The 10124-nt window shown below is 38.0% G+C and overlaps 3 protein-coding genes across 3 annotated transcripts; all 3 read right to left on the bottom strand.

Moving 5' to 3' along the window:
- Positions 1-3667: 3667 nt before the first annotated feature.
- On the bottom strand, positions 3668-4405 carry LOC109161700. The gene is made up of 2 exons (XM_019310189.1): positions 3869-4405; positions 3668-3799 (listed from the first exon to the last, which is right to left on the bottom strand). The coding sequence occupies exons 1-2, from the start codon at positions 4403-4405 to the stop codon at positions 3668-3670; spliced, it is 669 nt and encodes a 222-aa protein (XP_019165734.1).
- A 698-nt stretch (positions 4406-5103) lies between these two features.
- LOC109161568 (nodulin-related protein 1-like) lies at positions 5104-5858 on the bottom strand. Its single transcript, XM_019310018.1, has one exon. The coding sequence runs from the start codon at positions 5771-5773 to the stop codon at positions 5231-5233; it is 543 nt and encodes a 180-aa protein (XP_019165563.1). The 5' UTR covers positions 5774-5858; the 3' UTR covers positions 5104-5230.
- A 3191-nt stretch (positions 5859-9049) lies between these two features.
- LOC109162201 (nodulin-related protein 1-like) lies at positions 9050-9733 on the bottom strand. The gene has a single exon (XM_019310947.1). It carries the CDS (start codon positions 9659-9661, stop codon positions 9233-9235), a length of 429 nt encoding a protein of 142 aa, XP_019166492.1. The 5' UTR covers positions 9662-9733; the 3' UTR covers positions 9050-9232.
- Between the last annotated feature and the right edge of the window lie 391 nt (positions 9734-10124).

Genomic DNA, 10124 nt, shown 5'->3' with positions numbered 1-10124 from the left:
GAGGCTGCAATGGCTTGGTTAGGATGTTAGCAGTCTGGTTGTCAGTGGAAATATGCAAAAGTCTGATGATGCCCTGTTGTATTTTCTCCCTTATAAGATGACAATCAATCTCTATATGCTTTGTTCGTTCGTGAAACACTGGGTTCTCAGCAATTGCTATTGCTGATTTACTATCAGAATATAACACAGCAGGCCCCTCCATTTTTACTTCCAATGTTTCAAGAAGATAGATTAACCACTGGATCTCACAGGTAGCCAGAGCCATGGCCCTGTATTCTGCTTCTGAAGATGATCTGGATATTGTCCCTTGCTTCTTGGATTTCCAGGAGATTAAAGCTTCTCCTAGGAACATACAAAACCCTGTTACTGATCTTCTGGTATCAATGCAGGCAGCCCAGTCTGAGTCTGCAAATCCCCTTAACTTGAAATTTGAGTTGTCTGGAAAGAATAAGCCTTGGCCTGGAGAGTTTTTAACATATCTCAAAATTCTGTGAGCTGCTTGGAGATGATCAGTAGTAGGCTTGTCTAAGAATTGGGATAGTTGTTGAACTGCAAAGCATATATCTGGCCTTGTTATGGTCAGATATAGTAATTTCCCAATCAGCCTTCTATACTGAGAACTCTCTTCTAATGGTGTCCCAGTGTCTTGGCTCAACTTTGCTGTTTGTATCATAGGGGTTCTCACAGGTTTGCTACTCAGAAAGCCTGTTTCTTTAAGGAGGTCTAGGGCATACTTTCTTTGATTAATAGCAATCCCTTTCTGAGTTCTAGCCACTTCAAGTCCAAGGAAGAACCTTAGATTGCCTAGATCTTTGATCTAAAAGGTAGAATGGAGATGATATTTTATCTGTTGAATTTGATCTCTGTCACTGCTTGCCAGTATGACATCATCAACATATACCAATAATGCCACAAAGCTATTACCTGACCCCTTTGTGAATAGAGAATTATCACAAACAGCCTGTTTAAAGCCTAGGGAGATCAACTCACTTGTGAGTCTAGAGTTCCATTGCATACTTGCCTGTTTTAGGCCATAAAGGGACTTAGTTAGTCTGCAAACTTGCCCAGGATACTGAGCAACAAAACCTGGAGGGAGATGCATATATACCTCCTCATGTAAATCACCATGGAGAAATGCATTGTTTACATCCAATTGGTGTAGTTGCCAACCCTTTGCAGCTGCTACAGCAACTAGAGTCCTTATGGATGTAATCTTAGCTACTGGACTAAAAGTATCAATGTAGTCCAGTCCACATGTCTGAGTATATCCTTTGGCTACCAACCTGGCCTTACACCTTTCCACAGTCCCATCTGACTTATGCTTGACCTTGTATACCCATCTACAGCCTATTGCTTGTTTGTGGGGTGGAAGGGTTGTTAGTTCCCAGGTTTTGTTGGCTTGGAGGGCATCTATTTCAGCCTGCATAGCTAGTTTCCAGCAGTCATGTAGAATGGCTTCATTGTAAGATTTTGGTTCTGCTATATTCAATATGTTTAGGGCAAATGCTTTGAAACTGGGTGACAATTTGTCATAGGATAAGACAGCAGACAAGATATGAGGAGATGTTCTTTTGTTAGGCAGTTGATAGTCATAGTCCAGGAGATAGGCTGGTCTGATCACATGCCTAGTGGATCTTCTTACTTGTTGTTGTGAAGGGTCATTGTGGGCTGGCAGTATGGCAATGGAGCTATTGTTTGGGGTTTCATTATGGGCTGGTAGTATGGCAATTGAGTTATTATCTGAAGGTTCATTTTGAGCTGGCAGTATGGTAATGGGGTTATCATCTGAGGGTGTGCTGAGCTGAGGATATCCAGTTGGAATAGGTGAAGTGGGATTATTTCTTGACATCAGATGTGCCAAGGGATCATCATCTAAATGAACATTAGTAGGTAAAACTAGAGGTGATGAGGGTACCTGAGTATCTGATTTGTGATGTAAGGCATAAGGGAAGATCCTTTCATGGAACACCACATCTCTGGAGACAAACACCTCTCTAGTCTGCAAATCATACAGCTTGTAGCCTTTTGTTCCATTAGGATATCCCAGAAATAAACACTTTCTTGCTCTTGGAGCAAATTTGGATTTGTGACCATTAAGGTTGGTAGCATAAGCCAGACATCCAAAGGTCTTGAGGTGACTGAATTGGGGAGGCTTTCCAAACAAAATCTGGTGTGGTATGTTCCCTTCCAAGGCATTAGAGGGTAGCCTATTGATGATATAGACTGCTTGTAAGATACAATCTCCCCAAAAGCACTATGATAAACCTGCCTGAAACCTTAAGGCCCTTGCAACACACAGAATATGTCCATGTTTTCTCTCTACTACACTGTTTTGTTGTGAGTATAGACACATGAGGTTTGATGAATAATCCCTTTCTCTTGGTAGAACTTATCCATCTTGAACTCCTGCCCATTATCAGTTCTAATGCACTTTATTCTTTTCCCAAACTGTGTGAGGATTAGAGCACAGAAACTTTGAATCAGATCTCTAACCTCATGTTTAGCTCTCATTAAGAAGACCCAAGTCAGTCTACTATGGTCATCTACAATGGTTAAAAAGTATTTGTGGCCATAAATGGTGTGTACACGATATGGTCCCCAAATGTTAGCATGAACCATGTCAAAACAAGCAACAGAGATAGTAGAGCTCACTGGGAATGGCAACCTTCTGTGCTTAGCCAAATAACATACATCACAAGCCAATTCTTTATTAGATTTCAAATCAGAATCCAACAACTGTAACATTTTTAACTTTGAAAAAGATGTATGTCCTAATCTAGTATGCCACAAACTACTAGCAACACAGCTATTAACTTCTACATTCTGCATTGTATCACAGGAGACAAAGAATTCAGGCTGCATCAAGTGATATAAACCCCTTTCCAATTTAGCCATTCCAATCATCCTCCCAAGGACTTGATCCTGTATGATGCATGTGTCAGAATATAAGAGTAGTTTGCACTTGGAGTTTTTTTATTAGTTCACTAACAGATACCAGATTATAATGAAAGGCAGGCACACAAAACACATTCTGCAACACAATATCTTCTGACACCACAAGAGTTCCTATGTGTGTGATAGCAGTCCTGTTCCCATTAGGGAGCTCAACATACATACCCTGAGTTTCTTTGACTTTTGTCAACATATAATGGCTACAAACAATGTGGTGAGTGGCACCACTATCCAAGATCCAGGGAATTCTGCTACAGTTAGATGAAAAAGAAGCAGTACCTTCATATTGAGCATTGGGAATGAAGTTTGCAGAGATCATGTTAGCTTGTGGTGTGATTCCTACATCCAAAGGAGAGCTTTGGATGGCAGTTTCCTTTTGCAACAACTGCTTGAACATCATATATTCACTCTGGGATAGTGAAACAGTTTCTTCTGGTGGATTCTGATTTATTATTTGGACTTGATTCGCAGCCCCTACACTTTTGTTCCTTGGCCTCCAACCAGGAGGGTACCCGTGTTTTTTATAACACTTCTCAGCTGTATGCCCTGTGTATCCACAATGAGTGCAAATGGGTTTCTTGTTTCCATTAGGATAGAACTTCTTGAATCCAGAATTGTTCCCTGAGGTTTGACTCAAGAACACACTCCCTGCATTCAAATTATCTGCCATTTGAGGGAGAGAGCCCAACATTCCACTGTTGAACCTTCTTTCTTGCTATTGGACTATTAGAAAGGCTTCATCAACAGAAGGCAAGGGCTTCATCATCATAATTTGTGACTGGACTGATACATAATTGTCATTGAGTCCTCTCAAGAAGACAGACAGGTTATCACTGTCAAGATAAGCCTGCAATTTATCTAATAGACCACAATCACATATTCTAGCACAATTGCAGGTGGGTAAAGGCCTAATTACCTGCAGTTCATCCCACAAGACTTTCAACTTAGCAAAATACGTTCCTATGTTGGGATCCCCTTGTCGAATTTGGTGAATCTCAGCATGCAAATCCGAGACTTGAAATATGTCTGCCTCACCAAACCGCGATTTCAACGTATTCCACACTCTTTCTGCGGTTCCCGCCCAGAGGACAGTCTGAGCAATCTCGGGTGAGAGCGATCGCATTATCCAAGTGCAGACCATGTTATTGCACCTTTTCCAGTAAGGAAACTTGACATCGTTGATCTCTGGCATAGCTATGGTTCCGTCCACAAACCCTAGCTTATTCTTTGAGAGCAGGGCCATCTCCATTCCCCTGGCCCAGGGATGATAATTCCGCCCATCCAAGAGTGCGGAGATGAGAACCAGTGACGGATTCTCGTTAGGGTGCAAGAAGAAAGGACTTGCTACGTCATTCGGATCGAATGGAGTCATCGGATTCATCGCCGGAATTGGTGTCGGCGACGCAGTAGTCTGAGATGCTTGAGGTCTGTTTGTTCCTCCCGTCCATGCCATGATCTTCAGAGCTCTGATACCATATCACGAATTGAGGGATGGATTAAGGGAAGAAAGAAGAACAATGTTTTATTGATCTCATTCTCATCATCACTGCTTACAAGACATACACATCGTTTATATGAGAAAGAGAATAAAGACAGTGAAAGAGAAGAAAGACAGTTTAAGCAGCTAACCAACTTAACAGAAATAACTGCCTCTAACTTCCCTTTGACTATCCTTGACCAATAATAGGCTTGACCTCTAATATGTTCTTCGGAAAGGGAATCAATGTGTCGACTTTCTCGTCAACCTGGGCCAGAACTCGCCGTGGGGCACGAGTATACTCCTGCAACCTCCTGAGGAAATTATTACGATGCGAATAGAGTTGCTGTTTGAAGATTTTATTAAGTTCCCGGGACCCTTGCCCCTTCCCCTACCAAAAGAAATCTTATGTCCATCTAATTTAAGTATTCTCCTACTTGTTATTTGTGTTTTTTTTTTTTTATTCAATTCAAGTTATATTAAATATTTAATTAAGGTTTTTAGTTGTAGGGATTTTCATTGATTTTTGCTGGCTTTTTTTTTTGGGGTCTTCTTTTGGGTTTTCGCCAACTTTTTGATTAAAAAAGAATTTGTTTAAAAAAATAATAAGTTACTTTTTTTTTTTTAAGTGACTTATGGAAGGGTTTAAATGTTTAATTCTTCACTATTGAAAATATAATCAAAATCGAAAGTGATTAAAATTATTTGTTCGAGAGTACAAACATACAAATTAAAGCGGAGCAATTAAAATTAAACATACACATGGCAGAGAAAAATAAATGAATTAAAAACAAGGATAAATCAATGTTTCTTCAAGAAATCTCCGGCCATCTTAGCATATTCTCCATATTTATTTCCAGAATGAGATTGGCTTGTGGTGGTGGTAGAAGATTCATGTTTATTGAAAATCCCTTCTGCCATCTTTATATACTCCCCGTACCCACCGGAGTGATGATTACCCCCGGAATGCCCAGAAGAATGAGCGTGTTGGGCGGCGGCGGTGGAGTGGTGGGTGGATCCGGCGGTGGCGGTGGCAGTTTGGGAATGGGAAGTGTGGTACTTGTGGAGATAATCCTCCGCTTTCCCGACATACTTACCCATCCCCTTCTCCTCTAGCTTCCCGTAATGCGAGGCCGCGTTGAGAAGATCGGCGGCGGCCCCGGCTAACTCCGCCTTGTCTGCCTTGTTCGGCTTGTTGGGATCGTGATGAAGCGTTGACTTGGCCGCTTCCCCCAGCAGCTTGGCGCTGGACATCAGCTCGGCTTTCGTCGGCGCCGGGTGGTTGTGGTGGCTCGATTGGCCCGGCTTGGCATGACTACCTTCATTGTGCCCACGCGAATCCATGTCTGAATATCTGGAGATTTTGGAAGAAATTAAAAATTGAGTGGATCGGAATTATTGAGTGTTGCGATACGATGGAGCAAATGGAAATGGGTATTTATGTGTAGAGTCGTGGGTGAGTGAGGCGCGTACGTGAAAGTGAAGCTTCGTATACGATGAATTGAATTGTCAACGCGTTTAGCAGTTAGTATTGTAGTCGCGTCTTGCCAGTTGCCGAAGAGGCGCGCACACGTCAAGCCCGTGGGTTATCCGTTATCCAAACCGTTAAGCAATCTTCAGAAAGGATCGTTAGAGGTTAGTTGGAATTATTCATGACTTACTGCTTCTATCTATTATTATTTAATATATGTCGTTATATATTTAGTCCGAGTCTCACCTCTAATTCAAGATACATATATAGATTTTATAAGATAGAGAAAAGTGTCAAATTGGTTCCCTATGTCGACCGGATAGTGCAATTGGGTCCCCTAATTAAAAAAAGTTTCATTCAGATCCCCTAAACTCGCAATATTGTTCAATTAAGTCTAAAGTGACTTGTTTAGCAGGTTAAGTATTCAAATGTTTGACATGTGTCTTTTTAAAATATTTTATATTTTTTAATAAAATTTATTTATTTATTATTTATTAAAAATATATATTACGGAGAATTAAAAAAAAAGAAACATATTTCCTAAAAAAAAAAAAAAAAAAAAAAAAAAAAAAAAAAAACATGTCCGGTCCATCAACGAAATAAACTTCTCCTACTTGGTAACGTAGGCCTTCAGCGGCCGCCTCCCCCTGATACTCGACGGATGCCTTTGCGCTTCGCCGCAGGCGTCTCAAACACCGAAGCAGAAAATCCACCCCCACAATCCGGTGAATGAGAAAGCAACGTAATAAGATTTTCAACGCTTTGAGACCGGCGATGGTTGCCTCCTGCACGACGTTCTCCTCCATCTTCACGGCAAATCCATCATTCCAGTAACCTCTCATCAACTCCACATCCATCCCTCTCCGACCCTACAAAGCTCAAACCTTCTAGGAGAAAGAAGAAATTGAAGAAAGCCAAGAAGGCATTACAATCTTTCACCGTCATGGGTTGTCCCCAAATCTGGCATGTTAGTCGTCTAATGATTTCGTGTTGGTTTCGGGTGGGAGATCCTTGTCGGAAAGTGGTAGGCAAACAGCTGATGGCTGTATGTGTGTTTTTTTAATAATATATGTTTTAATAAATAAATAAATAAAATAAATTTTATAAAAGAATAGAAAATATATTTTTTTAAAAATACACGTGTCAAACATGGAAGACTTAACCTGCTAAACAAGTCACTTTGGACTTAATTGAACAATTATGCAGGTTTAAGGGATCTAAACGGAACTTTTTTTAGTTAGGGGACCCAATTACACTATTCGATCGACTTAGGGGGCCAATTTAACACTTTTCCCTATAAGATATAAGATTTCACCTTTACACTACGTACTAAACAAAATTAAACCACATAAATCATTTCAACCAATATAACTAGAGAAAATAGTAATTTTATTTTTTATCCTCATATTTATACAAAATAGTAATTTCATTCCTCAATTGTTAATGTGGGTATTATTGACATTTTAAATTTTCATGAAATTACATATTTAATTCCTATGCTCACAACGTAGCAATTTTGACAACTTTGATTTTATCGACTAGCTAATGAAGATTTTAATTGTTTAAAATTACATATTACAGAGTATAATTTTATTTTATTTTTGTGATAAGGGTAATTGGTCTTCTAAACTTAAAAAAAAAAAAATAAAAAATAAAAGAAAGATAAATTATACATGGACCAACAAGGTCTACATTGCATTGTAGATCCTAGTCCAAAAATAATCTTCAGATTATGTGTGAGTTTTTTTTTTTTTTTTTTTTTTGCCTAGTTAACCGTTTATGCACCTATAAATAAATTGAAAACACATAACATATTAAGTATTAACTATAGACATATAAAATGGTAACTACATACACATAAATTGTTATCTGCAGACACATAATATATTGTAATATATTATTTTTTTACGGTTAATAATTTATGTGTTTGTAATTACCATTTTATGTATATATAATTATAATTCCAAAGTGGACAAAGTTCTATCAAGTACCCAAAGCTAATGGACTGGTTCATTAGAAGAAGCTTTGTTCCAACAGACTAGTCCAACCACTAGATGAAGTATTTCGTCCCGTGAAAGAATCTTATACAAATATACAAGTATACGACATTAATTAAACTTATTAGTGTATCCTGGACTCGTGGTAGTTTTCTTATTTTAGTGAAAAATTATTTATGTTTAATTTCTATTGATAATGCTTTGCATTTATATAATATTATAATAATGATATGAAAGAAAATAATATGGTGAAATTGAACACATGAATTAACAAGTACTCCGTATATGATATGATGCTGAAAATATCCGTATGTATATGAAAATAGTTGTATGATGGATGCTTGTTCATTAGCAATATGATTATTTTTTGAGTGAAAACGACGAAAGTGTCTAATTGATAATCGATTGTTTCCTCTACGCTTTCTTTCTTTTTTTTTTTTTTAATTTTTTTTTTTTTTTTGAAAGAGACAAGTGGTTTGAATTATTGAAATAGTGATTGAATTATTGTGGGGTAGGAGTTATAAAGGAAGGGACAAGTGGAAGTGGATATTTGTATCCACAATTGTGGCTAAGACTTCGCCAAGCAACCAATTTATAATTTAACTATTATTTGCAAAAATTAAATTAATGCAAGATTTTTTAAAAAGGAAAACACTTCTTTCCTAGCTTCTTTAAGCTTCGAAATCTTTCAGCCTGGCATGAATCTCTTTATACTTTATTGTCTTTTCAACTAAATACACTAACATAAGTTTGTAGTCACTACTCAAATGTGCCCTTGTAGTCACTACTCAAATGTACCCTTGTGGTGAAGAGCGTTTACTCTAGCCGACAAAGAATTAAAAAAAAAAACAAAAAAAAACAAAAAAAACAAAAAAAACAAAAAAAAAAACCAATTTAGGTTGTTCAAGACCAATAGTCAACTGGAATTGAACTTAGAATTTTGTGCTTACCAAGTCACAACCAACTAGATCAGGTTCCTCCAAAAACATATCTTCTTAAAATATGGAAAGGATGCTTATGCGGGGTGAATAGCATTTACTCATTTTAAAAGAAATAGCATATGATATTTATACATGGACACATGGTGTATTTTGCATAATCAAACCTTTTAAATCATCAAATTTAGGGTATTAAAGGAAATAATTCTAAATTAAAATTTAAAAACAACCATATTTATTATATATGAAGCAGATTAACATGGACAGTGAATACATATATGCAATATAATCATGCATAAGCACATGCTCCACATTATCAATAATTATTACAACAGACCAGCAAATTAGAAGTAGAAGATGTAAACCATAGTACATAACATGTTAATAATAAAGTTTGTTAATCCCTCTTCAGAAAATCTCCGGCCGCCTTCATGAAATCTCCGGCGCCACCGTGGCTCTCGCCGGAGGGTTCCTTTTTCAGGGAGTCTTCACCCTGCTTAGCATTTTCCTCCACCGCTTCACCGGCGGCGGCGGCGGCAGGCTGGCCGTACCCCCGGAGATAGCCCTCCGCTTTCTCCACGTACTGCCCGACTCCCGTGGTCTCGTCTAGCTTGCCGTATTTTTGGGCGGCGTCGAGGAGGTTAGCTGCGGCGCCGGCCACTTCCCGTTTGTCGATTTCGGAATTCTTGTTCTGTAACTGGGCTTGAGCGGCTTCGGCCACCACCTTAGCACTGGAGAAGAGGTCGGCGTTCGAATGGCCGGAGTGGTCGGAAGGTTTTTGGTCGGACTCGTGGCCACCGTCTAAGGCGTTCTTGAGAAAATCCATGGAGTTATGGAGTTTTGATTTGGTTTTGCTTGGCTTGTGGGGAAGTTAATAGATAGGCTATGGTGTTTATATAGAAATATAGAATGAGGCTTGTTTGGGGAAAATTAATGGTGGGACAATATGCATAACAATGTAACAAATTTTAAAAATAGTTTTTAATAATTTAGGATAACAAAAAATAAAAATCTATCAATTTTTTTAATAAAAATTTCAAAAATTTAAGAGTTAACCCTAGTCAAAATACATTTTCAAAAAAAAAAAAACCCTAGTCAAAATACTTTCTCATCACTTTTATACTCATTTTTCTACAATACTCACATTTCCTTCTAGTGTGGGGCAATATCTCTTTCCAAGTCTCAAATTTATGATACAGTTTGAGAATTATATTTTAATTTGTTTATTAACTTTTTTGAATCTAAATAAATATTTTTTAAAAAAATATTCTAAGAGTATTATTTAAATG

The sequence above is a fragment of the Ipomoea nil genome, unplaced genomic scaffold (genome assembly GCF_001879475.1).
Source record: "Ipomoea nil cultivar Tokyo-kokei standard unplaced genomic scaffold, Asagao_1.1 scaffold2926, whole genome shotgun sequence".
In the NCBI taxonomy this organism is placed as follows: Eukaryota; Viridiplantae; Streptophyta; class Magnoliopsida; order Solanales; family Convolvulaceae; genus Ipomoea; species Ipomoea nil.
The sequence above is the reverse complement of the archived record's forward strand: the minus strand, read 5'-3'. Positions and strand labels throughout refer to the sequence as shown.

Bases quoted from the DNA above. Each gene is read 5' to 3' on its own strand.
- LOC109161700 (XM_019310189.1), bottom strand. From the start codon at position 4,405: ATGGCATGGACGGGAGGAACAAACAGACCTCAAGCATCTCAGACTACT. The intron at 3,800-3,868 runs GTAATTAGGCCT...GATAAATTGCAG, and splicing joins TCTTGTGGGATGAACTGCAG to GCTTATCTTGACAGTGATAA.
- LOC109161568 (XM_019310018.1), bottom strand. From the start codon at position 5,773: ATGGATTCGCGTGGGCACAATGAAGGTAGTCATGCCAAGCCGGGCCAA.
- LOC109162201 (XM_019310947.1), bottom strand. From the start codon at position 9,661: ATGGATTTTCTCAAGAACGCCTTAGACGGTGGCCACGAGTCCGACCAA.